Genomic DNA, 27849 nt, shown 5'->3' on the forward strand with positions numbered 1-27849 from the left:
CCCTGATGAACATCGATGCAACAATCCTCAACAAAATACTGGCAAACCGTATCCAGCAGTACATCAAAAAGCGTATTTACCATGATCAAGTGGGCTTCATCCCTGGGATGCAAGGCTGGTTCAACATATGCAAATCAATAAACATAGTCCATCATAGAAACAGAACCAAAGACAAAAACCACATGATTATCTCAATAGATGCAGAGAAGGCCTTTGGCAAAATTCAACAGCCCTTCATGCTAAAAATTCTCAATAAATTCGGTATTGATGGAATGTATCTCAAAATAATAAGAGCTATTTATGACAAACCCACAGCCAATATCATACTGAATGGGCAAAAACTGGAAGTGTTCCCTTCGAAAACTGGCACAAGACAGGGATGCCCTCTCTCACCACTCCTATTCAACATAGTGTTGGAAGTTCTGGCCAGGACAATCAGGCAGGAGAAAGAAATAAAGGGTATTCAATTAGGAAAAGAAGAAGCCAAATTGTCCCTGTTTGCAGATGACATGATTGTATATTTAGAACACCCTGTCATCTCAGTCCAAAATCTCCTTAAGCTGATTAGCAACTTCAGCAAAGTCTCAGGATACAAAATCAAAGTGCAAAAATCACAAGCTTTCCTATACACCAATAACAGACAAACAGAGAGCCGAATCATGACTGAACTCCCATTCACAATTGCTTCAAAGAGAATAAAATACCTAGGAATCCAGCTTACAAGGGATGTGAAGGACCTCTTCAAGAAGAACTACAAACCACTGCTTAATGAAATAAAAGAGGACACAAACAAATGGAAGAATGTTCCATGCTCATGGATAGGACAAATCAATATCGTGAAAATGGCCATACTGCCTAAAGTAATTTATATATTCAATGACACCCCCATCAAGCTACCAATGACTTTCTTCACAAAATTGGAAAAAAACTACTTTAAAGTTCATATGGAACCAAAAAAGAACCTACATTGCCAAGACAATCCTACGCCAAAAGAACAAAGCTGGAGGCATCACGCTACCTGACTTCAAACTATACTACAAGGCTACAGTAACCAAAGCAGCAAAGTACTGGTACCAAAACAGAGATATAGACCAATGGAACAGAACAGAGCCCTCAGAAATAATACCACACATCTGCAACCATCTGATCTTTGACAAACCTGAAAAAACAAGAAATGGGGAAAGGATTCCCTATTTAATAAATGGTGCTGGGAAAACTGGCTAGCTATAAGTAGAAAGCTGAAACTGGATATCTTCCTTACACCTTATACAAAAATTAATTCAAAATGGATTAGAGACTTAAATGTTAGACCTAAAACCATAAAAACCCTAGAAGAAAACCTAGCCAATACCATTCAGGACATAGGCATGGGCAAGGACTTCATATCTAAAACACCAAAAGCAATGGAAACAAAAGCCAAAATTGACAAATGGGATGTAATTAAACTAAAGAGCTTCTGCACAGCAAAAGAAACTACCATCAGAGTGAACAGGCAACCTACAGAATGAGAGAAAATTTTTGCAATCTACTCATCTGACAAAGGGCTAATATCCAGAACCTACAAAGAACTCAAACAAATTTACAAGAAAAAAACAACGGCATCAAAAAGTGGGCAAAGGATATGAACAGACACTTCTCAAAAGAAGGTATTTATGCAGCCAACAGACACGTGAAAAAATGCTCATCATCACTAGCCATCAGCGAAATGCAAATCGAAATTACAATGAGATACCATCTCACACCAGTTAGAATGGTGATCATTAAAAAGTCAGGAAACAACAGGTTTGGAAAGGATGTGGAGAAATAGGAATGCTTTTATGCTGTTGGTGGGACTACAAACTAGTTCAACCACTGTGGAAGACAGTGTGGCGATTCCTCATAGATCTAGAACTAGAAATACCATTTGACTCAGCCATCCCATTACTTGGTATACACCCAAAGGATTATAAATCACACTGCTATAAAGACACATGCACACATATGTTTATGTGGCACTATTCACAATAGCAAAGACTTGGAACCAACCCAAATGTCCATCAATGACAGATTGGATTAAGAAAATGTGGCACATATACACCATGGAACACTAGGCAGTCATAAAAAAGGATGAGTTCGTGTCCTTTATAGGGACATGGGTGCAGCTGGAAACCATCATTCTCAGCAAACTATCACAAGAACAGAAAACCAAACACCGCAAGTTCTCACTCATAAGTGGGAATTGAACAATGAGAACACTTGGACACAGGAAGGGGAACATGACACACCAGGGCCTGTTGTGGGGTGGGGGGAAGGGGGAGGGATAGCATTAGGAGATATACCTAATGTAAATGACGAGTTAATGGGTGCAGTACACCAACATGGCACATGTATACATATGTAACAAACCTGAACATTGTGCACATGTACCCTAGAACATAAAGTATAATCAAAAAAATTTAAAAATATATAAAATGTATATGGAAATTCAAAGGACTTAGAATAATCAAAGAGTTTTGAGAAAGGACAATGTATTTGAAGGACATATTACTTGTTTCCAGACTTATTACAAAGCTACAGTAATCAGTACAGTGTGGTATCAGTGTAAGGATAAGCAGAAGGATCGCTGGAACAGACTACAGTTAAGAAACAGACACATACATGCATAGTCGATTTTTCACAAACTGCCAAGGCAATTCAGTGGGGAATGGAAATTCTCTTTAAAATACAGTGCTGTGATTCCTGGGTGTGATAGTTAACTTTAGGTGTCATGTTGACTGGATTGAGGAATGCCTAGATGCCTGGTGATGCATTGTCTCTGGGTGTTTCTGCTAGGCTGTTTCTAGAGTAGACTGGCCTGTGAGTCAGTGGACTGAGAGAAGCCCCACCCTCAATATGAGTGCGCACAATTCAAGGCACTGGAGGTTTGGCTGGGACAAACAGGTGGAAGAAAGGGGAATTCTCTGCTCTCTCCTCTCTGTTCTCTCTCTCTCCCTTCCAGAGACGGATGCCTTTTTTCCTTCTGCCCCATCAGACTCCAGGTTCTTCAGGTTTGGACTCGGGGAGTTGCAGCACAAGACTCCTGAGGGGCTCTCAGACTTTAGGTCTCAGACTGGGGACTGCTTCCAGAATGAGCTACGCTATGGGTTTATCTGGTCTTCAACTTGCAGACCTCCCTATGGTGGGAATTTTCCACCTCTCATTGATTTTAGGAGGCAATTCCTCCTAATAAATCCCTTCCCATATATCCGATTGGTTCTCTATGGAGAACTCTGACTAATACACTGGGACATCCCTTTAGGGGGGGGAAAAAAAAACATGATGAACCTTGACTTCTATTTCACAAAAGTACAAAATATGCAAGTTAGATCACAAGCTTTAATGTGAAAGCTAAAAGTACAGTCTTCCAGAAGAAGACTTTGGGGAGGTTATGACTTTGAAGTAAGTAACTTTCCTTAGACAACGTTGCAAGACATCTTCTCAATTCCAAAGTTCTCTTCAAAATATTATTTCTTTGATGACAACACATACGAACAGATGGAAGAGAATCAGGAGTTGGGGCAACGCGGGGCTGCCCTTGGATGTTTCATTTATCTCTGCCACCATAAATCATACTTTCTCTCAATCCCTGCAGACGGGGGGTAAGAAGTGAGGAGAATTGGTGGGGGTATGCTTTTGAAAGATTTTACCATATGTGTACTCTTACAATGTGTTTATGAACTTGTACCTAACAATAATTCATTCTGGAGCTTTGCTCTGCAATCTCGTAGCATTTTTATAACTGCAGGTGCAAGCCTGTGCTAGAGTGTAGACTCCACCACCCCAGGGCACCAATCCAATCACATAACAATCTGCATGTATAAGTACCAAAATCAGTACTACCATGCCCATCAGTAATAGTCCGACAGTTCACTAATCTAAAAACCTACTGCCCAACAGGGTTGTGGGAGCTAGTTTCTACTTCCATAAGTCTTTCAATGCTGCACCTTTTTGTTTTCGAACAGTAACAGTTTGGTTTCAACAACAGCTATTTCGCAAATGGTTAACAATGTAATCCAGTTCTCACAAGTAATCCACAGTTATTCTGTTGTCAATTACATTATCAGTGACCGTATTTCTAACCCTACAACTCTTGACTCAGTAATGAAATCGTTCAAGAAGTATGATTTAGTGATGCACATGATAAGCACAAAATATACTGCACATAAACAGTTAGCATCCCTCTACATTAATTTGGCAAGTTAACATCACCCCATGCCATTTTGCCAACAGTTGTAAGCAAAAGGATTCATAAATGATAATCCTGGGATGCTATTCTTAGCCACCTCTATTTGAAGAAGAATATGAATTTACAAGCCTGGAGAGATTCCTTGGTCACAACACCAAATAGCAGTCACTTGTTCATCTTTTGAACACAGTGTAATGTCATGCAGAGATTTCAAAGTGCACATCCAGGAGTAAGGCAGGGCCAGGCACAGTTGTCCTCAGCAGTTTACAGAGGGATGAGTCTGGGGAGTTAATCTCCATGGTCTTTCTGTGCCCACTAGAGCTAGAACCAGAATTTCACGTCAATACATTGCGCTACCCATCCAGTTGAGGAAAAGTCTTTTCTGTTTCAGGACAGAAAGGTTACGAAGACCATAGTTTGAAAAGATACATCCTAAGATCTGCCATTCTTTTCCTAAAAGCAATGCTCTCAAGCAAACATTCATGTCACCAGGTTCCCAGGGGAAAGGAGGTAGACAGCCTACAGTCAGATTTTCACAGAGATGGAGAAAAGATTATGTTAACCCTTTATTCAGTCCTTCCACCATGTGATGTAGGTTCAATGCACTTAACATACAAATATGCAAAGTGATATACATATGAGAACCAGCATTTGACTTTTTCTGTGGGACAGTAATCTCCCTTTCACTTCTTGCCCAATCCAATTACTTAATGTCCAAGTTATTTCAACAGGACTCCAATATTTTTATCCTGGGGATTACGGGTATATTTACGTCAAATAACTGCATGACAATGTTTAACATATCAAATTATAGTACAGCATAATATTTTTGGTTTTCAAGTAATGTTTCATTTTTATTTAAAAAAAAATAAGTCGTGGCCGGGCGCGGTGGCTCAAGCCTGTAATCCTAACACTTTGGGAGGCCGAGACGGGTGGATCACGAGGTCAGGAGATCGAAATCATCCTGGCTAATACGGTGAAACCCCGTCTCTACTAAAAAATACGAAAAACTAGCCGGGCGAGGTGGCGGGTGCCTGTGGTCCCACCTACTCGGGAGGCTGAGGCAGGAGAATGGCGTGAACCCGGGAGGCAGAGCTTGCAGTGAGCCGAGATCCGGCCACTGCACTCCAGGCTGGGCGACAGAACGAGACTCTGTCTCAAAAAAATAAAAAATTTTTTAAAAAATCATGTATATTTAAGGTATTCAACATGATATTATAAGATGTATCTAGTGAAATGGTTACTGTAGTGGAACAAATTAACATATCCATCATCTCACATAGTTATCCTTGTGGCAAGAGCAGCTATAATCTACTGATTTGGCAAAAATCATTAACACAACACACTATAGAAACTACAGTCCTGATGTTGTTCATTAGGTCTTTTGACTTGTTCCTCCTACATACTTGCTACTTTGTATCCTTTGACCTAAAAGGGAACACTTGCTAACCTGGAGACAGCACAATTATTGTTCAGTTTAGCAAGTATCCCCTTAAAAACATTCCAATTTAGCATGTTTCAAACTGTATTTTTAAATCTTTATGCCCAAATCCGTTCCACCCACAAAAAAAAAAAAAAAAAAAAAAAAAAAAAAAAAAATCTCAGTTAACAGTGGCTTTTTCAGTTTCTCAAGTCAGAAATCTTGGAGTCCCTTGACAACTTTCTTCTTGTCACATCCAACACCAGCCCCTTAGCAAGTGTGGGGTGACCCAGTTCAAGGCACTGTCATGAACACAGCATGCCCAGGTTCTTCTGGCTTGCACTTTTAAACCTTTAGACATCACTTTTTGCCTCTTAAACAGCTTGCCTTATTATATTCTGCTTTCCTGGTATTCGTTGCTAGATGGCAGTAGAGGATTTTGATTGGACTCCAAACTGGTTGGTTAAAGCAGCCTGTGCTGCTCAGAGGGAAGTTGTGGTTGTGTGTGGTTGTGGTTGTGGTGTGTTGCGGTGTGTAGTTGTGGTGGTGTGTAGTGGTGGTGTGTGGTGTATGGTGTGTGGTGGTGTGTGGTTGGTGTGGTGGTGGTGTGTGGTTGTGGTGGTGTGTAGTGGTAGTGTGTGGTTGGTGTGGTGGTGATGTGTGGTTGTGTGTAGTGGTGTGTGGTTGTGGTGGTGTGTGGTGTGGTGGTGGTGGTGTGTGATGGTGTGTGGTTGTGGTGTGTGGTTGTGGTGTGTGGTGGTGTGTGGTTGTGGTGGTGTGTGGTGGTGTGTGGTTGTGGTGTGTGATGTGTGGTGTGTGGTTGTGGTGGTGTGTGGTTGTGGTGGTGTGTGGTGGTGTGTTGTGGTGGTGTGTGGTTGTAGTGGTGTGTGGTGGTGTGTGGTTGTGGTGGTGTGTGGTGGTGGTGTGTGGTGACTGTGGTGGTGTGTAGTTGTGGTGTGTGGTTGTGGTGGTGTGTGGTTGTGGTGGTGTGTGGTGGTGTGTGGTTGTGGTGGTGTGTGGTGGTGGTGTGTGGTGGTGGTGGTGTGTGGTGACTGTGGTGGTGTGTAGTTGTGGTGTATGGTTGTGGTGGTGTGTGGTTGTGGTGGTGAGTGGTTGTGGTGTGTGGTTGTGGTGGTGTGTGGTTGTGGTAGTGTGGTGGTGTGTGGTTGTGGTGGTGTGTGGTTGTGGTGGTGAGTGGTTGTGGTGGTGTGTGGTTGTGGTAGTGTGTGGTGGTGGTCGTGTGATGGTGGCAGTGTGTGGTTGTGTGTGCTTGTGGTTGTGGTGTGTGGTGGTGGTGTGTAGTTGTAGTGGTGTGTGGTGGTGGTGGTGGTGTGTGGTGGTGGTGTGTGGTGGTGGTGGTGGTGGTGTGTGGTGGTGTGTGGTTGTGGTGGTGGTGTGTGGTGGTGTATGGTGGTGCGTAGTTGCCAGGCTCTCTTTAATAACCAGCTCTGGAGGGAACTGATTATGTCAGAACTCACTCATTGCCATGAGGACAGCACCAAGCCCTTCATGAATGATCCATCTCCATGATCCAAACACCTTCCACCAGGCCCCACCTCCAACAATGGGGACTAAATTTCAACATGAGGTTTGGAGGGTCAAACATTCAAACTATAGCATCAGCCAAAATTATAGCTGCAGGGAAATTAGAAGAAAAACTGGCAAGATGAACAAAGATTTAGTGAAATATAACACATTAGAGAATAAAAAGGGAGTCAATAGTCAATAGGTAGAGTCATTAGAGAATAAAAAGGGGAATAAAAAGGGGTGCAATCATAGTTGATTGTATGTTTTTGCATAACTGGTTAGTTCAATTAACTGTTACAGGTATTTTACTGAGGATTTTAACATCTGAATAGTTAAAAGTGTTCTCTAATTGTCTTATAATTTCCTTACCTTGTTTGGGAGTCAGGATTATAACAGCTTTGATAAATGTGTAGGGAAGCTATCTTACGTCTTGTCTTTTGGGAAAAAGTGCATTAAGTGTTTGAGGGGTGAAAGGGAGGGGCTGCAAAGGGCATGGGAAAACTTTCCGGGGTAATGGGCATATTCATTATCTTCAATGTGGTGATGGTTGCAAGGGTGTATACAAATGCCCAAACTCATAAATCGTACACTTTAAATATTCAAGTTTATTGTACGTCAATTATACTTCAATAGAGCTGTTTGTTGTTGTTGTTTTGTTTTGTTTTTAAACCCTCACAATTTCGTTCTGGGCTCTGTGCTTGGGCTCTGAAATTTGGTAGCAGTGACCTGAATCTCCATGCCCACTATAACAGAGCAGAAGCACCATCCTCTCGGACAAACACCACCACTTTAAGTTCCAGCTCCCTTTCTAGCCTCATGCATTTCAAGAAAATCACTTCTTTTCTAACAAAAAGCAGACAGAAAGAGCAGACAGTAAAACATAGATAAGACAGCTCGGGCACAGAAGGAGGTGGGGGGAAAGTCTCTTGGGTAACTGCCGAACTTCACCCTCATACATTGGGCCCCAGTAAAACAGTGAGCCTTAATAAGCACATTCCTTTCCCTTCAGGTGCACTAAGATAGGGAAGCTAAAAGCAGACTTGGGGGTATGCCTGCAGCTGCAGGAAGATGTATGGGAACAGACACACAACTCTCCCTCCCAGGTAAGCACAGCAAAGAGACACAGAAGTCGTCTAAGCCTCTGATAAACTCTCCCACCCTGAATCCTTAAAAACTCTGTCTGTAAGAAAGCATGCCTCTGATCTTAGTCAGAAGCCACTCTCGGGTTTGTTTTCTTTAAAATAAACCTGTCCTTGACCATCAAGCCATCATGTTTCTTTCCTCTTTCTTTAACTCTTACACACTGGAGCCTAGGGAAAGGATCATTCTCTGCCCACTTCCATTACCTGAGAAAAGAACACCAGAAAAAGAAGCCCTGGAGAAAACATTAAGATTTGCAGCCAGGCATGGCAGCTGATACCTGTAATACCAGCACTTAGGGAGGTTGAGGTAGAGGATTGTTTGAGGCCAGGAGTTTGAGCCTAGCCTGGGCAACATAGTGAGACCCTGTCTCTACAAAAAAAATTTTTTAATAAATTATCTGGGCCTGGCGGCAAGTGCCTGTAGTCCCAGCTACTCAGGAGGCCGAGATGGGAAGATCCCTTGAACTCAGTACAGCTTAGGCTGCAGTGAGCTATGATGGCACCACTGCACTCCAGCCCGGGTGACAGAGCAAAACCCTGTCTCAAAAAAAAAAAAAAAAAAAATTTGTAGACTGTCAAAAGGGACACCAAGAACGTCCCCTGTGAGCCCAGGCATGGTAGCTCACATCTGTAATCCCAAGCACTTTGAGAAGCCATGGCAGGAGGATTACTTGAGCCCAGGAATTTGAGACCAGCCTAGGCAAGATAAACCTTGTCTCTACAAATAAGAATAATTAGCCAGGCGTGGTGCAGGCCTGTGGCCCCAGCTACCAGGGGACTGAGGTGGGAGGATTGCTTGAGCAGTCCTCAGGCAGTGGAGGCACCAGTGACCTGTGGTGACAACACTGCACTCCAGCCTGGGCGATAGAGTGAGACCCTGTCTCAAAAGAAAATAAATAAAACAGAATGTCTCCTATGGAAAATGAGAACTTCCAGTAGAACAACTGTGGGAAAGAGACAGGATCTTTCTGTTCTTTCCACAGTATTTCAGATTTCAGACCGCTCGAGATTCCTCTACTAACGACTTCACGGTTGGTAAAAGCAAGTTACCTTCACAATGGTTCTTCAGCGTCTATTATGACAGTTCTTGGAACTATGCGTGCCAGATTACAGTTCACACCTGATGGTAGTGATAGTGGAAATGCCTTTAGGAGGCTTGCAGATGCCTTGGACCCAGAAAATACAACTTTTTGAGACATTTGGGAGAAAAAAGAGTGTTTTACATCAGCCTTCCCTGGGGTTCCACAAACATTGAATGGATCTGAAGACACACCTTCAACATTCTTTAAGAAGGAACCATGAAAGCCAACCTTAAATCATTTAAAGAGAGAATGAAACTTGAAGCAATGCACAGGAAGAACCCTTACCTGATCTGCTCTGCAGCTACTGGAAACGTGAAGGAGATAGTTTACACTTCAGTGGATGGGGGTGGTGGCTTAGGCCTGTATGCTAGTGCTTTGGAAGGCAGAGTGGGGAGGACTGCTTGAGGGAGAGTTCAAGGTTGCAGTGAGCTGTGATCCAGCCTCGGCAACAGAGCGAGACCCTGTATGTAAAAAAAGAAAGAAAAGAAAAGTTTACATTACATTTGGAGACTGGAGAGGAGCTTCTGAATACTGCTGCGATTCTTCAGATAGTCTCCTAACTGGGTAGGTAGTATTGCTTGACAAATGTCTTACAACTATCAGAAAACAATGTTCCCATTACAATCAGTAGAGCGAAAGCACAATCTTCTCCTTCCCACGTGGCTCAGCATTCAGTGCAGGCTCTGTAGAAAACTCACCCAGTTAGCCGGGCGCGGTGGCTCACGCCTGTAATCCCAGCACTTTGGGAGGCCGAGACGGGCGGATCACAAGGTCAGGAGATCGAGACCATCCTGGCTAACAAGGTGAAACCCCATCTCTACTAAAAAATACAAAAAACTAGCCGGGCGAGGTGGCGGGCGCCTGTAGTCCCAGCTACTCGGGAGGCTGAGGCAGGAGAATGGCGTAAACCCGGGAGGCGGAGCTTGCAGTGAGCTGAGATCCGGCCACTGCACCCCAGCCTGGGCGACAGAGCGAGACTCCGTCTCAAAAAAAAAAAAAAAAAAGTAAGAAAACTCACCCAGTAACTCAGCTCAAGAAATCAGGCTGGGTTAAACCACCTGCACAGCTTTCCTCCCCACAAGGAAAGAAATCAGGCTGGGTTAAACCACCTGCACAGCTTTCCCCACCAGGAGGAAAGAAATCAGGCTGGGTTAAACCACCTGCACAGCTTTCCCCACCACGAGGAAAGAAATCAGGCTGGGTTAAACCACCTGCACAGCTTTCCCCACCAAGAGGAAAGAAATCAGGCTGGGTTAAACCACCTGCACAGCTTTCCTCCCCACGAAGGAAAGGTTTCTTAAAAATGATTCCCTGACAAAGATCAGCGTTCATAACTAAAAGAGGCCCAAAATGAGAAAAGGAAACATTGTCTTCCTGTTTTGTGTTCTCCTCCATCTCTATTCACGTAGTTGCTAGAAAGAGACCTTGGCCTTCCACTAGATCTGGGATGACATTGCCGGGACCGTGAATGCAGCAATGTCTGCAGTCTGTTTCTTTGCAAGCAAACAGGGGACTCCATGCTCACCTGCTTCAGAAGAGAGCCCCGGCTGGCCCCGTGGGTGTGGAGCTCTGGTGGACCATGCAGACCTGTGTGGATTGTGCCTTCCAGGCTGTGACAGAGGAGTTAAAAAGAAATTATTTAGGCAGATAGTGAGAATAAGGAAGCCCTTGGTAAGGTTTTCCTTTTAATGAAAAGCAGCCCCCAAATCATTTTGTTTTCTAGCAAAGAGTAACCTGTAAAATCAAGCTGCAGACATAGACAAGCAAGCTGGAAGCCTGCATAGGCCAATGCTGGTGGTTGTGCCAATAGAGAAAGGTTACCTGGGAATAGGCACATTCAAAATGGTGGCTCCATCATCTCCTCTCTTTGCCACCCACGTGTACAGTAAGGAGCAGACAAGATGGCGATGGCCAAGTAGAAAGCCAATTTGTATAATAAGATCGGGGGGGATAACCAGCCTTCCCCGAGTACCATGTAAATGTCACACCTGATTAAACCAATCTGTGGGCCCTGTGTAAATCAGACACCACCTCCTCAAGCCTGCCTATAAAGTCTGCTGTGGTCCAGCTCAGGCCGGCTTTTTCCCTTTTGGATGCCTCTCTCTAGAAAGAGAGAGAAAGCTGCTCTCCGCTTCTTCCGCCTGTTAAACTTTCCGCTCCTTAACCTACTCACATGTGTTCATGTCTTTAACCTTCCTGGTGCAAGACAGTGAACCCCAGGTATTTACCCCAGACAATGATGCTGCTTCAGCCGGACGGCTCTTGAATGCCTCCATAGAGGAGACGTGGTCGCTGCCTCCTCTGATGGGGAAAAACGTTCTACCTCCTTTCAGTGATTAACACCTCCTCAAGATAAAAACAGTAAAAACCAATCAGCAGAGGCAGACATACCAGTGAACAAGAGAGCTAACTGATGCTCTCAGAACCCTCCATCATATGTCATTCCTCTCTCACCTAAGGACCCCACATAGAAGTACATGCGCCACAGGCAGAAATATTGTCTTATGAGGACAGACATGCCAGAAGAGCACAGGCTTTCAGAAAACCACCAATGCAGCAAACTAACTCTCTGAGCAATTTCTCTCTGGGAAATTTCTCAGCTCTCTTAACTATAGGAATTATTTTCAGCCTGTGTCAGCGACGCTGAGCTCATCCCCAGTTCTGAATAAGCTATCACTGACTTCTACCAAGGACAATTATATGAAGTCAGCAAAATCCACATGCAGAGGAGATGGACACCCAATTCAACAAGTGAATGTGACCTCAGTGTACTGAAAACAAGCTTCCAGGAAGGACATTCACATTGGTTTGTGGATAAAGTAAAATAATTTGTGAAAGAGATAGATCCTCAGACTTTGGCATTACTGGAAAAGCTCGTCAGGAGCCCTGAAGTTGGTGGGAGTTTCTGCTGTGTCTGAGGAGCTGACATGAGGATGAAATACAGAAGACTAACATCAAGCCCGGCGTGAAAGCTAGGCCACTGCCCTAAAAGACTTAACGAAAAGAATGTTTTGTATATGTTCAGACTGTACTTACTTCTCGGATGTACTGATGCCTTAAATAATATTTTTGTTGCTCTAAGCAGTCTTCCTTTAGCAAAGGGTTGCCCTGAAGATTGCAGAACTTAACCGGCTTCTCTAAACACTATTAAGGTGGGAGAAATCTTGCACATTAAACTTGGGAAGTCTTTCACTTTTTTTTTTTTTCTTTTTTTTTTTTGAGACAGAGGCTCGTTCTGTCACCCAGGCTGGAGTGCAGTGGCACAATCTCGGCTCACTGCAAGCTCCGCCTCCCGGGTTCACACCATTCTCCTGCCTCAGCCTCCCGAGTAGCTGTGACTACAGGCACCCACCACCCCGCCAGGCAAACTTTTTTTTTTTTTTTTTTGTATTTTTAGTAGACACAGGGTTTCACTGTGGGAGCCAGGATGGTCTCAATCTTCTGACCTCATGATCCGCCTGCTTCGGCCTCCTAAAGTACTGGGACTACAGGTGTGAGCCACCACGCCTGGCCTCTTTTACTTTTATTAATTGTATAGTTTATATTTTAAATAGGAAATCAGAAAATTTTATTGATTTTAATCAATATTTATATATAGAACAGCTAAACCCCAATGGGTAAAACATCAGGGACTGACTATATACAGAAATCCACAACAATTTTACCTTAGAAGAGAACTTAAAGATGCAAATAAATCATGGTTTCTCATCCCGACACGGTGGACATTTTGGACAATTCTCTGTGGCTGGGAGTGTCCTGTGTGTGGTGGAATATTTAGCAGCATCTCTGGCCTCCACTCACTAGAAGCCAGTACTATGTCACATACACACACCCATTGTGACAATCGAAAATGTTTCCAAACAAGTGTCCCCTGAGTGGTGCAAAGCATCCCTTGGTTGAGAATCACTGAACTAGATATATTATCTCTCTCATGAATGTTTTATGTCTGGTGCTATCATGTTCTGTTCATGTTCTTACTGTTTCCAGAAAGGGAACCACCATATAGATTGACTTCCTTTCTGTTATTTTGTATCTATTTCCTAAAGAAAAGTTTTATAAACTTCAAAAATAAAGAAAAACAACTAAGAAAAAAGACTTAGCTCTGTGTAAGTGCAGAGCCCCCATGATTAGGCTGCCACATCTCAAGGCAGGTCATTCTTCCTTGTGTTTCTTGAAAGGGTAAACGTGAAAGAAAGGGATTTTCATTTGCAAAGGATTTTTCTCAAGAGGTCTTGTGAGCAACTAGAACAATAAAAACCCCAGATGCTATTAGATGAAGGGCAGGTCTTACAGATCAGTCTATCACACTCAAAAGGGGAAATACAATTTTCTGTTTTAGAAAAAAAGAAAATCTCTAGTGTCGAGAGACCTCACAGATTTAATGACCATCTTGCCAGGCACTGCTTTAAACAAGTAAAAAGAAACATACTTATTTCCAGCCAGGAGCCTGGAGTTCCATGGTGAGGTCACATACATCTAGTTTCTATGTCCCACTTTCTGCCTTTGCTGACATCTGATTGAATTATTGAAAGAGTTCATCGACATTAACCCTGGACAGCCTCTTCTACCTAAGGAAGTAACTTGGAAGTGTGACCCAGTCATGGTCTGAGCTGCCAAGACAATAGCAGGGGAAGAATGCTGCATTGGTGTACATCAAGGTAATTAAAAGGTGTTTTGTTATCAGCTCATTAATATTGATTATACCTTTTTCCACTCCATTAGAGCCGATAATTGGAGGTGGTGCTAGGTATGTTCAATGTTTCCCAACTACTCTGCTACTGACCCCGGGAAGAAAAACGCTTTGAATATTAAGCGCTTACCTTGCTGTTTACCAGCTATAGTTCATTGGCATCCACCTTGACAAGGCTGATCCCCAGAAGGATGCCATTTTCTGAGAAGGTACAAAACTCAAATGTGATGTTAGCATCTGACCAGACTCTGTAGCCCTCTTTGACTGAAACATACAAGGACAGCCCCAAGTCAACCTCAGAGAGGCATGGGCTGGGCTGGGTGGCTGCTGTGCATTTGGGCTTTCTGGCTGGATCTAGCTCTTCCTCTGGATCCAGCTGCATCCCCACCAGCAGGTCAGTCCTGCCCTCTGAGCCTCAGCTTCCACATCTGTGTGATGAGGTGGAGCTTTTAAAAAAGACTAAAGCACTCAGCTGGGATAAGCCAGACCAGAGCAAGAATGGGCATATCCCTTCATCTACTGCCAGGCAAGCATTGGGTACTTGGCATAGGTTTACATTCTGGACAGCTGCCAATCTTGAGTCTACGACAATGCTGTTCAAACTGTAGTCTGTGGTCTGGTGTCAGTTGGCAAACTGTTACTGGTCAAGACAAGATAAGCAGAATGAATGGGAGGAAGCTTTGGGAAAGTATGTAACAGTCTGACATGTCCTGAAGCCCCCAACATATCAAAGAATCTGCCTCACTGATCAGAGGATAGGCAGCCTGGGTGTGGTGGTACCAGCACTGCAAGGTGGCCAGTGTCATGTGGCAAGAGCTGTGTATTTGTCATGCCCACAAGGACCTCTTTACAATGTGTGATGTTTGAAGGCTTGTCAACTGTAATCCAACACTATATAATCTGTATGTATTTACAATTTCTGTTTTTATAGTCATTCTGATTTTTAATGACTTTTAATATACATATACGCATATATATTTGGTAGCTGCATTAGGCAAGTAAATTTACTGTAGATGGCAAAGTGCGAAAATCATAGTGTCATTTAGGGAAAAGCACTAATGAAACCATAAATGAAACTGGTACTTAAGTGATATTTACTTATTCCACAAATTCAAAACAAAGAATTCTTTGTGAAAGAATTTTGAGTTGAAGGCAGATAGAAGCAGATTTTCGGTATTTCACATGCAAACTTTACAGTTTTGGGGAGCTTCACATGGACTTGCTTTTCAGGTTGCTAAAACTAAAAACCATTTATCACTGCTGAGAGATTAGCAGCAGAAGATTGTATTGCAGCTGTCTGCATACACTTACGCACCCACAAAAATTTTAAATAGTCATTTAAAACATTATTAAAACAAATGAATTATAAATCGGCCTACCAGGAATTTCCACCCGTTGGGTCTAGGCATGCTCTCTGAAGCAAGAAAATGAAAGAGGTGCCTGACATCCTCAAATCCAAGAAGAGAGCCCGCTCGTCCCCAATTCCACACTGAATTTCTGGGGTGTCCCCGCCGGGGCCACAGCCGGGCCCCCACCGTTCTCAGAGCTGCCCTCATCTGAAGACCACAAACCTGGGACCTGGGCTTCCTCCCACTGCCCCGTGACCTTTCGCCCGCATTCCCCGTGACTCAGAAGTCAGGGCCAGACTACCCAGAGCGAGAGCCCTGTAGGGTCCCCGCCAGCATGCCCACCCAGGGTTCCCATCCAGCGTCCCCGCCCAGGTCCCCGCCCAGGTCCCCACCCAGGTCCCCGCCCAGCCTCCAGGGGACTACACCAGGCCACCTGCGCTCGCTCATTGACAGCACAGCCCCTTCCAATCTTGACGGCCTCCGCCCAGTCGACCCTGCGAGAATACAATTATTTCCCTCTACCTTCCACTCGGAGAGAGCGGCCAGGATGCCAACTGGCTTCTCTGGAAACACCCCGGCTCCCCAGCCCTCCTGGGGCATCTCTAGGTGACACCCCACAAGGCCCGAGGCCTCTACTCCTTCTCTCCCGTCGGCAGTGACCCTGCCTCGCACCTGCCGCGTGGGTCCAGCCACACTGTCCCAGCAGACGCTCTCACCTTAGCCTAGGGCTTTACTTACTGCTTCCAAAAGCGCTGGGCGTAGCCTTTATACGTCTGACCCCACCCCCAAGTCCCAGACCACCCCATCCAACAGCCCAACGGCCCAACCGCCACTCCAAAGCTCGCCAACCGCTGCTCCAGGCCACGGGCTGCCCCTCCCCACGGCTCTGGGACCCCGCCCCTCCACCGCCGGCTGACCCAGCTCACCTCACCAACGGTCACGCCCACCGCCAGTCTGGCCCCGCCCCACCGTGCTCTCTCCCGGCTCCACGACCCCGCCCCTCAGTGGCAGGTCTACCCCGCCCACTCCAAGAACCACCACTTCCACAGCCAGGCACCGTAGCTCGGGCTGAGGTCCTCTTTGGCTCCTGGCAGCTGTTGCCCCTGCAGCCATCTGTACCGGGTGTCTGCTGTGTTTTGTCCCCCACATGTAGTTCTGATATGTTTTTAAAACTTCATCTATATCTCACTTACTCGGCTCCCTGCATAGTAAGCGCCGTGAGGATGGGCAAATGCCTGTTCAGCTTAGGATCAGATCCTTAGCACGTGATACGGGGGCTGGTGCTCTACACCCACACCTGCTCTGCCGGCTCTCCTGGATCATCGTGGTGAAATGAGATGGTCTATGTAAGAGCACTTGTAAATTTTAGAACTCTTTCCATACCCCTGAAACCCCAGAAACGTAAAGAATTATTTTCATTATTATTGCTTTTCCGTACATTGATCCGGGCCCCATATTTCCAGCTTATGGTTTGGTTACAGCTCTACATGACCCAAATGGAAAGATAAAAATATTCTCCTTTGTTCATCTCCCTTTTAAACATGATTTCTCCTTAAAGGTGCTTAAAAGAATTTTATATGCAATGAGTCCTTTTATCATCTATCTCTAATGTTTTACCTGGCTGTTCATTGGCTATCGTGCAGCAATGTTTCTTAGTATTTTATAAAAGATATTTACATCTAAGTCCATAAGTAAAGTTGGTCTATAATTGTTTTATACTTGTCTTGTTTCATACGAAGTTATTCCACCAGTGTTAAATGAGTTGGTCAGTTTTCTTCTTTTTTCTCATGTTTGCCAATGCTTGCCTATAAATCCATGTGGTTGTTGGACCTTTTTGGAAGGCAGGTGTGACTGAGGATTAAATTTCTCTGTGGCCAATGCTACTGGCTTATCCAGGTGCTCTCTTTATTTCTGAAAAAAAATTTAATACTATTTTCTAAATATTGTGATACCTTTTTGAGGTTGTTATCACAATCTCTTTTACAGAGGAAGGAACTGAGGCTTGGAAACAGTGCCGCATGCTACGGAAAACAGTATAGTTCTTTCTCAAAAAATTACAAATAGGGGCCAGGCGCGGTGGCTCAGGCCTGTAATCCCAACACTTGTGGATCATTTGAGGTCAGGTGTTTGAGACCATCTTGGCCAACATGGTGAAACCTGTCTCTACTAAAAATACAAAAGTTAGGCAGGTGTGGTGGCACCCGCCTGTAGTCCCAGCTACTCGGGAGGCTGAGGCAGGAGACTTGCTTGAGCCTAGGAGGCGGAGGTTGCCACGAGCCAAGATCGCACCACTGAACTGCAGCCTGGGTGACAGAGTGAGACCGCCTAAAAAATAAAATAAAATAAAAATAAAAAATTACAAATAGATTTACCATATGATCCAGCAATTCCACTTCTGGGTATATACCCCAAAGAATTGAAAGCAGGGACTCTGAACAGATACTTGTGCATCCGTGTTCATCATGGCACTATTTACAATAGCCAAAAGACGGCAGCAACCCAAGTGCCCATCAAGGGATGAATGGACAAGTAAAATGTCTGTACATACAATGGGATGTTATTCAGAATTAAAGGGGAGGAAATTCTGACACATGCTAAACACAGATGAACTTTGAAGCTATTATGGTAAGTCACTTATATGAAGTACCTAGAGTGGTCAAATTTGTAGAGACAGAAAATAAGAATGGTGGTTGCCAGGGGCTGAGGGAAAGAAGGAATGGGGCTTACTGTTTAATTGGTACAGGGTTGCAGGTTTACAAGATGAAAAGAATTCTGGAGGTAAATGGTAGTGGTTGTACACCATTATAAATGTATTGAATTTCATGGAAAGGTACACTTAAAGATGGCTTAAAATGGTAAATTTTATATTTTTTATATTTTGCCACAATAAAAAAAAGTACTACATTAACTGACAGACTAAACAAGGACTTTTGGCACCAAAATTAGACTTTGGAAAGAAATCAGTTATCTCAGTAAAGGCGTCATGAGAAAAATATGATAGTCAATAGATTTTGTTGCACGTGCTTTAAGACATAGATTTGCTTTTATTTGGAATCACTTGGCAGTGAGGGAAAGGGTGTCATAATCTTTTTATGCCCTTGAGGCTCCAAAGTAGGGTTGCCAGATTTAGCAAATTAAAAACACAGGATGCTGTGCAATATTTAGCATGTGCTTACACTAAAAACATGTCTGTGGTGTTTATCTGAAATTCAGATTTCCCTGGGTTCTGTGTTTTATCTGGCAACCGTCTCTAAGAACCTGAGTCCACACTTGGTGAGAGGAGTTAAGGAATCAGTGTGAGAACCCGAAGTGGGAACCACAGTTGGTGTCTGACCTGGGAGTGCAGGCTCAAGGTCACGGGGACAGATCTACACCCAGGTCACTCGACTCTGTGCTTGTGAAAGGCCAATGGGGAGCTGGTGGGTTTTCCTGAGGAATCCTTCGGAGAGACCTTGTGAACAGCTGTCCTCATGAAAGGCCCATGCTCCGTTTTAACTCTGTTAGAGCGGGGGTGGAGGCAGGGCTGGGGTGTATAGCTCAAGGCAGCTCCACAGTCTGTGTTCTATGTCCTGGTTTTGGTCACTTCCTCACCCAGCATGGTAGACCAGGATCTAGAATGTCTGAGCCTTCATCTCACATTGTAGCTGGTTTCCACAGAAACATGAAACCAAAGACCACCCACGGCACAGCAGAGGTTCTTGGCGCACGTGCACTGCTGCTGAGACGGGCACGTGCCCCTTCTGGGCCCAGCTGCCCAGGAGCTGCCTTTGAAAAGTCTGCTTTCCTCCCATGGCTGGTGCTATAGAACCATCAGCACGTCCACAACTGGCAGCTGCCTTTCTCTAAGGAACATCTTCATGCAGGTATTTAAATGGGAAAGAATTACAAATTTCAAATATACCCATCAAGAGGTGTGAATCCCCCTAAGGGTTCAAAAAACATAGGGAAGGCACAGAACAGGGACGGGGACCAGGAGCACAGCTGCCTTCCTTGTTTATCCAATCAAAATCGCTCAGAGACACAAACTCTGGCCTCCTCCATGTTGGAAAAGCAGGTCATGGCTAAGACAGGTGGAGACCGCTCAAGTGAGCATTTGGAAAATGGGATCATTTTTCTAAACGATTGGATAGCGGCCACTGTGACCTGAGCTGCAGCCACAGAGCAGAACTAAAATGAATGTGGAGGGGACTGAATGCAACTTCAGAAATCTGGGTCTACAGCTGCTTGGTCCATTAAAATAATATACTTACATGGTTTTTAAATGTTCCCTCTTTTCAAATTACACACATTATCCCAGAAAAGTAGCTGATTAAGGCAAACTGTTTCATTCCAAGTGGTGAAAATAAAATTGACAATAAAGGAAGCACTAACTTAAAATGATGCCATCTTTTCTTTTTTTCTGTCCTGCAAAATGCGCTGTTTGGTGAGGTCCTGATAGCACAAGGCCACGTCCAAGGAGGGTCCAGCTCCTTCCTTTGCTCCCTTTGCCCCTGTGACTTGCTGGAGCCTCCTTAAAAGGTTATGTGGCCAACAGCTGGTGTGCTCATCTGGAATTAATCCATGAACATTGCTTGTCTGTTGTAGAAACTGGAGCTTAGAGTTTTCTTGAAGAAATAAAAGGCTTCATACTCTAATCTGTTATCATCTGTATTGACACTTTTTTAAAAGCTCAAAATGAAAAACATAAAACACTATCAAGTAATCAACAGAACATTCAATGTGTATAAAGATTTATTTTTTAAAAAAACATGTTAAAAAAGAGAGCCAGGGAATTCAATGTACATTTTAGACCATTTAATGGAGGTATTTGTTGCACATGTGGTTTTAGTGTAACATAAACACAACATCTCTCCCCAGAAACACTTAACCTGAGTTGGAAATGAAATATGAACTGAGGAGACTCTTAATTCACACAAACACTTCTTTTCAAAATACTAGCAATTACTCCAACTGCGGATTCTGCTTGAAGTTCAGGACTCCGTCCCAGGACAGGAATGAAGGAAAACTCCATGCCATTCAAACGCTCTGCTGAAGTCAAAGGATTGCACCTGCGGCCTCTTAATCAGCACTAGCTTCCTCAAACACCCGCGGAACGAGGTCTGGCTGCTCAGGCATTTTTGCTTCACGCCAGCTGTTCAGGAAAGAAGAGAAGACAAATCTTGCTTAATTTTGTTGAAATGCGATCCATAGCACAAAAGGAACAGAAATAATCTCAAATGGGTTATTTTGTTTTTAAAATTTTTCACTATTAAAATTAGAAGAATATTTTCCACATATGTGGTGTCAGTGAATAGCAGAATTCAGAGAAAACTTTTTTTTTTTTGAGACGGAGTCTCGCTCTGTCACCCAGGCTGGAGTGCAGTGGTGCGATCTCGGCTCACTGCAACCTCTGCCTCCTGGGTTCAAGTGATTCTCCTGTCTCAGCCTCCTGAGTAGCTGGGATTACAGGCACCCATCACCACGTCCAGCTTATTTTTGTATTTTTAGTAGAGACAGGGTTTCACCATGTTGGCCAGGCTGGTCTCAAACTTCTAACCTCAAGTGATCCACCCACCTTGGCCTCCCAAAGTGCCAGGATTATAGGCGTGAGCCACCACACCTGGCCAAAAACTTTTAATATATAAAATTTTAAGGCATAGTTATAACTTAAGTCATACAACAGGTGTTTATTTTATTATTTGCAACAATTCCTTGGAACATCTAAAATACATAATTCTAATCCAAAATTGACCAGAGAGATGAGTCACGAGTTTATTTCCTAAAATGATTCCCTAGCCCTAAAATGACTCCCAAGTCTGAGAGTCATGAAATTTACTTTGGTAAAGTCATCCAGCTGCCTTTATATCATGTTCTCACAGTCTTACCCAATGATTAACTTGTGTGTGTAGATTATTTTAAGTTTTCCAAGAATTCTTAAGTATTTGAAATGGCCTTTCTAAAATGGTAAAAGATTTGTCAACCCAAACCATGTACCTTTCTCAATCCCTATTCTACATCCACCTGAACTAAGACTTCCTCCAGGAACAGTGCCCCTTTTGAGTGGAAGAGCAGGTACCCGTACATACCAGGATAGCCACCAACATAAATGGGATTGTTGGTGTCCACCGAGGTAGACCGGGTGTGTGGACTTTCAGCGCCAACTGCATTCCCATCGACAATCAGAGTGATATGGTGTTTGCTTTTGTTAGCTTGAAGCGTGTGCCATTTTCCATCACAGAGCGCAGTGGCGGTTTTGGGCTCATACGTGGCTGTTATCCTGCCAGCACCATTGTTGACATGGAACAAGACCTAAACAAAGCAAATATCTTGGTGAGTTTATGTGTATTTAAGGAACACAGTCCATTTGTACAAGCTCTTGGAGTGGATAAAATTGCAGCATTATGTTTAAAAGGAGAGCTAACATGAGAAACAGAAAATAATTTTGAAAAAGAGCCTTTTAAAGGATTCAGATGATGGCCGAGCGCGGTGGCTCACGCCTGTAATCCCGGCATTTTAGGAGGCCAAGGCAGGTGGATCACCTGGGGTCAGGAGTTCAAGACCAGTGTGAGCAACATGGAGAAACCCTGTCTCTACTAAAAATACAAAAAAATTAGCCAGGTGTGGTGGCACATGCCTGTAATCCTAGCAACTCGGGAGGCTGAGGCTGGAAAATTGCTTGAACCTGGGAGGTGGAGGTTGCAGTGAGCCAATATCATGCCATTGCACTCCAGCCTGGGCAACAACAGCGAAACTCCGTCTCCAAAAAAAAAAAAAAAAATTTCAGATGTTATACTATTCCCCAAATTCCAGAAAGGGCAAATGGCCACCTTCAGGACCACAAGTCCGAGCACATTGCACCCTTAAATGCAGGCCTCGTTTTTAGGACATTTTAGGAGTTAATAGCCTTATTGGAGGTGCTGGTCATACATTTTTTTTTTTTTTTTTTGAGTTGGAGTTTCGCTCTGGTTGTCCAGGCTGGAGTGCAGGGGACATGGTCTTGACTCACTGCAAACTCCACCTCCCAGGTTCAAGTGATTCTTTTGCCTCAGCCTCCCGCATAGCTGGGATTACAGGTGCCCGCCACCACGCCCTGCTAATTTTTGTATTTTTAGTAGACAGGGTTTCACCATGTTGGCCACGCTGGTCTCAAATTCCTGACCTCAGGTGATCTGCCGGCCTCGACCTCCCAAAGTGCCAGGATTACAGGCATGAGCCACCACACCTGGCCCCGTCTTACCTATTGATAGCACCTATGAGCGAATATTTACTAACTCTCTTCTGATGAACTGTAGATGCTCTCCCACAGCGAGTAAAGAGATCTCAGCTTTGCAAAAGATAGGAGGTGTTATGGGCTGAAGACCGCCCCCTCCAAAATTCATATGCTGAAGTCCTAACCCCTAGACCCTCAGAATGTGATTGTATTTGAAGATGGAGCTTTTAGAGGTAACTAAGTAAAGATGAGTCACCGGGGTAGCCCTCATCCAATCTGACTGTGTCTTTACAAGAAGAGAGTAGGACACAAACACGCACAGAGGGAAGACCACGTGAGAACATAGGGAGAACGAGGCATCTGTGAGTCAAAGAGAGAGGCCTCCGAATAAAGAACCTTACCAACACATTGATCTCGGACTTCTAGTCTCTAGAATGGCAAGAAAATAAATTTCCATTGTTTAAGCCACACAGTCTGTGGTTCTTTGTTCTGGTACCCCAAGCAGACTAAGACAGGAGGGAAGATTTCAAATGCACTTTTTGAAGATTGTTACACTATATATGAAGCTTCTCAGTATTATTTCAAGGTGGACTGTGACAATTAAAGATACAGGTCATAAACCCTTAGGCAACAACTAAAAATGTTAAAAAAGAACTATAAATAATAATCCAATGAGGTAAATATATAATACAACAGAAAATTACATTGTTTGCAGCAATTACACTTCTGATTGCATTTTAAATTTTTTATTTATCTAAGTAAAATATTTTTCAAAAACAGAGATGGGGGTCTTGCTACATTGCCCAGGCTGGTCGCAAACTCCTGGGCTCAAGCAGTCCTCCTGCTTCAGCCTCCCAAAGTTTTGGGATTACAGGCGTAAGCCACCGTACCTGGCCCCTGATAACATTTTTTAGATATCACATAAAAACATGCAAATAGATACAAAAGTTTTTAAAGTATAGATGAGGGAAAAAGTTGGCTGTAAGTCAGTGTAGAGAGGCAGCAATATGACATCAAGTTAGTTCTGTTTTGATATGAATTGGAAAAGAGGTGAAGGGCAAAAGGTCAGACATGACCTTTCAGATCCTCCCCACCCCCACTCTAGGATACCATAGCGGGTGGTCAAAACCCAGCAGGGAGTAAGTAGGGAAATACTAGAAACAACCACTGAGTCCCGGGGAATCTAGAACATGGAGACTTGTTCCTTGCCTTCCAAGAGGCACTAGTGTTGGAAAATTCAGGCCTCTTACTCCCACAACAACAAGCACTGACCACAGTGCTGCAGAAATGCTGGTAAAACGTAGACAGAGGACCAGAGAGGCACCATCCCTGATTCCCCACGGCCTCTGTGTGGCTTGGCAGAAATCCCCAAGTTTGCACATGACCCCACGGGGAAGGGGGAAGATGAAGAGGTGGCACTGCCCGTGACAACCAGGATGAGAGGCCTGAGCTGAAAGGGACACTGGCCAAACTCTCCAGGAGCAGCCCCCACGCAGGGGCAATGCTGAGACCCAGGACCACTCACTGTAAGAGGCTGCCTGAAGCCCAGGAGACTGAGCTGTGGCTCAGCTGCTGTCCATGAGAGCGCCCACAGAAAGGAAAAGGGTCATCGAGACTCCCCGCCCTGCATCCTGCCTTTGCCCAGACAGCCCCAAAGGGGAGACGAAGGAAAGTGAGAACTGGGAGAAACTGCGAAGGAGGCGGTTTCCAAGCAGGAGACTAAAGGATGAGTACTGCAAATTGTTGACTTCATTTTGTTGCCAGCAGGAGAGGGACATGAGAGGCTGAAAGGCAAGAGTAGATAGTCACAGAAAAAAATAACGTGTTTTACATTAAAAAAAATTAGAGCGTGGTACGTCTATCCCATGGAGTAATACTCCACCACAAAAGGGAACGGACTGCTGATATGCACAACCATCCAGATGAACCTCCCGAGGTCAGGCTAAGTGTGAAAAGCTGATCTCAAAAGGATACCTACTGCGTCACTTCATTGATATAACACTGGCGAAACAGAAATTAGAGGGACAGCAAACAGATTAGCGGTTGCCTAGGATTAGGGCAACAGGAGTTGGGTATGGCCATGATGGGGTATTAAGGGGGAACCTTTTGGTATTGATACAATTAAGTATCTTGATTGTGCTAGAAAAATGCATAATGTCTGTAATCTGTAATCCCAGCACTTCGGGAGGCGAGGCAGGCAGATCACGAGGTCAGGAGTTCGAGACCAGCCTGACCAACATGGTGAAACCTGGTCTCTACTAAAAAATACAAAAATTAGCCTGGCATGGTGGCGCATGCCTGTAATCCCAGTTACTCAGGAGGCTGAGGCAGGAGAATCACTTGAACCTGGGAGGCAGAGGTTGCAGTGAGCTGAGATTGCATCATTGTACTCTAGCCTGGGTGACAAGAGCAAAACTCCGTCTCAAAAAAAATGCATAATGCTACCACTGGGAAACCTGGGCCTGGGTGAAGCGTGCATGGGGCCCTCCCTGTACATTTCATTGCAACTTCCTATGAATCTGTAAGCATTTCCAAATAAAAAGTTAAAAAAAATTATTAGAAGGGATAGGGCATCAGGTCAGCAGCTTATTCTCAGATGGTTCAGGAAAAAAAGTTATTTGTATTATAGTTGTAATTTTGCTGAAAGCTTACTTTCAAACATATAAAAAGTTATTTTTGAAAAGCTTTTAAAAAATAAACAAAAAAGTTTTTTTGTAGCCATATCTGTTTTTTAAATAGTAATGGGACCATTGTTTGACTCCATAAAAATAGACCGTTGTGAATTTGAATCTGCTGTTTCTCAATTGCTCTGTCTCTGACACTGGGGGGAGGAAGACCCCATGGAGAAGAAGCACCCACCTTGCCGTCCACAAGCTCTAGTCCAATGGCATCCACTTTGGCAGTGCTGATCCCCAGGAGGACGCCATTCTGCGAGGAGGTTCGAAACTCCAGTGTGATGTTCACATCTGTCTGGACTTTGTAGCCCTCTTTGACTGTAACACACAAGGACGGCCCAAGTCAGGCTGAGCGCTGCCAGGCCCAGGTTGAGCATTTGGGCTCCTGGCTAAGGGTCGGGGGACCTGGCTCTAGCTCTTCCTTTGGATCCAGCTCCATCCCCACCAGCAGGTCACTCCTGCCCTCTGAGTCTCGGCTTCCACATCGTGGAGCTTTTAAAGAAGACGCGTGCAGCCAGCCAGGCCAGAGCAGAGCCAGGCGTCTCCTTCATCTGTGGCCGCAGAAGCACGTGGCCCTGCCTCACCCTGTGGACACGTCCTCCCTGTGGCAGTCTTTTCCGTGGGCTGTTGGGATTTGATCCCTGGAATCCCTTTATCATCATCCAAGAATAGTCCACTTTATTTTCCTAGTATCTGTGTACTTGGAGGAATCATCATTTACTGAGTGTATCAGAGTCCATACTAAATTTGTTAAAGGTGGGGACTGAATGGAATGATTTTTTAATTCAGGTGATAAAAAAAGCTGAGCAGCCACACTGGGGCTATTGGCCACAGCAGGCAGCTGTTACCATGACCAGGGCTGAAGGAAAAGGGGGGAAGGTGGTATCCCCAGAGCATACCCGGGGGGTGCGAGGCATCCTGAGGCCACTGAGGGCCTGCCCAGCAGGGCTGGAGCCTGAGTCCCAGGAACAGGAGACAGGAAGCGCAGAGTGAACGAGAGATGTTCTGCTGGCTTCCCCCTCTTCCCCACCCAAACTTCTGCACAGCCTCCCTGGCGCCAGCTGGTCTAGACATTTTATGCTGCTGATTTTTAATTCAAAGTCCTTTCTTAACTTGGACACTGAGTGTGCATTACAGAACCTGGGGAAAGCACAGATGAAACTAGCACCCCGTGTCTGGCCTCTGTCAGGAGTCACACTGCTCCTGGCGGGAGACTTTGTCAGGCCATCCAGATAGCACAAGACCTGAGAAGGCTTTTTACGCCAAGAAATTAGGAATCAACTGGAATACTGAACTCAATGTGGTTTTCCTGTAGCCTTGTCCAGCGGGTCCTGTCTCATACTCTCAGATCCACATTGCTTTATAGTCCAGGCTCTGCCGGGGACTGCTTTCCAGAGTGTTGCTAACACATACCAAGAGCTGCGTATCCGCTTCCATCAAAGAACGTTCCCTCCTGGGCCGCTGCGTAGCACCTGTTCACCGTGAAGGTGGACACCGGGCTGTCCTTGTCCAGCTGTTTGCTGTTAACCGTCACATCCCCAATGCAGGCAGGGATGCTGTGGGTGATCTAAGCCAAATGACATGCAAGAGTAGACGGTGGTGACTCTAACGAGAAGGGCCTGGACACATTTTCCTTCCACTTCATCAGATTGGTCTCAATAAAACACATTAAAATGTTATCTTTTTTTAAAAAAAAAACTTCGCCACAATACTTCACATGAATGTCTAAGTTAGAGCTACCATTTGAGTATCTTTGCTAATAATGCCGTGGAAGTGTTTTCTATTATTTTAGTGAAATATCGTGGAAATCAAAAAATGCTGTTTACTAATGTGCGAATACGCATTTGCTGGGCTTCCCTGAATTGTGCTGTGGCCATGTGGCTGTGGAAAGGGCGATGTTCATTAACTAAAAGGCTGATCGGGTTCTGAGGGGCGGCGCTGGCACATGATCTGTGGACATGCCTGCAAAGTCAACTTCTTTACGAGCCCCAGGTTCAAACAAGGTAATTTATACATCAAGATGCCGTGAGCTATGCTCTTCTACAGAATAAGCAAAACCACAACAAAGGTAAAATGTCAGTACAGAAAATGCTGCTTACATTTCCAACTTTCCTGGCCCGGTACTGGGAGGGCAGACCTCCTAGGTAGAACAAACCCTCCACATCCAGCGTGGTTCCGTCTCCCACCACGGTCACCATGGGGGACTCTTGGCCGTCAACCGTTATGAGGCCTTTTCTTTTAACATAGTCTGTCTTGACCTACAGCAAAGTGAAAACATGCATAATTTTTAAGGAACCTGAGAAAACTTTAACAGATGTATCAACTTTAACAGATGCAACATCTGTTTCTGAGAGCTGTAACAACCTGAATGCAATGCTAAAGGGTGGTTCAAATTTTTAGACAGTTGGTGATGAAAAGCGGCTGAGCCTGGCAGAAGAAAGGAGGCAGGTATGAAACTGCCTTTGCAAAAACTGTAACAGTGAAAGAAACCTGACATAGAAAAATGATGACAGTAAGAGGAGTCTGACATAACTGACTCTATCTTGCTTCTGACCTCATAAGCTGTCTTTG

The 27849-nt window shown here is 44.5% G+C and overlaps 1 protein-coding gene and 1 long non-coding RNA gene across 4 annotated transcripts in view; both read right to left on the reverse strand.

The window, feature by feature from the left end:
- Nucleotides 1-9560: 9560 nt before the first annotated feature.
- On the reverse strand, nucleotides 9561-11846 carry LOC135968283 (uncharacterized). The gene is made up of 4 exons (XR_010582943.1): nucleotides 11604-11846; nucleotides 10901-10985; nucleotides 10074-10358; nucleotides 9561-9836 (listed from the first exon to the last, which is right to left on the reverse strand). It is a non-coding gene; the product is annotated as an uncharacterized lncRNA (long non-coding RNA).
- Nucleotides 11847-20132: 8286 nt separating this feature from the next.
- The window catches only part of LAMA1 (laminin subunit alpha 1), a 165523-nt gene continuing 157806 nt past the window's right edge, over nucleotides 20133-27849 (reverse strand). For all 3 annotated transcript variants that reach the window (XM_005587155.5, XM_015439840.4, XM_065534196.2), the window contains 5 exons: nucleotides 27378-27536; nucleotides 26692-26845; nucleotides 25463-25596; nucleotides 21480-21702; nucleotides 20133-20545 (listed from right to left, as the gene is read on the reverse strand). In XM_005587155.5, coding sequence (XP_005587212.3) covers nucleotides 20385-20545; nucleotides 21480-21702; nucleotides 25463-25596; nucleotides 26692-26845; nucleotides 27378-27536 — 831 coding nt within the window. In that variant the 3' untranslated portion in view covers nucleotides 20133-20384. The remainder of the gene's footprint in view (nucleotides 20546-21479; nucleotides 21703-25462; nucleotides 25597-26691; nucleotides 26846-27377; nucleotides 27537-27849) is intronic.

Source organism: Macaca fascicularis, chromosome 18 (genome assembly GCF_037993035.2).
Source record: "Macaca fascicularis isolate 582-1 chromosome 18, T2T-MFA8v1.1".
Taxonomy (NCBI): domain Eukaryota; kingdom Metazoa; phylum Chordata; class Mammalia; order Primates; family Cercopithecidae; genus Macaca; species Macaca fascicularis.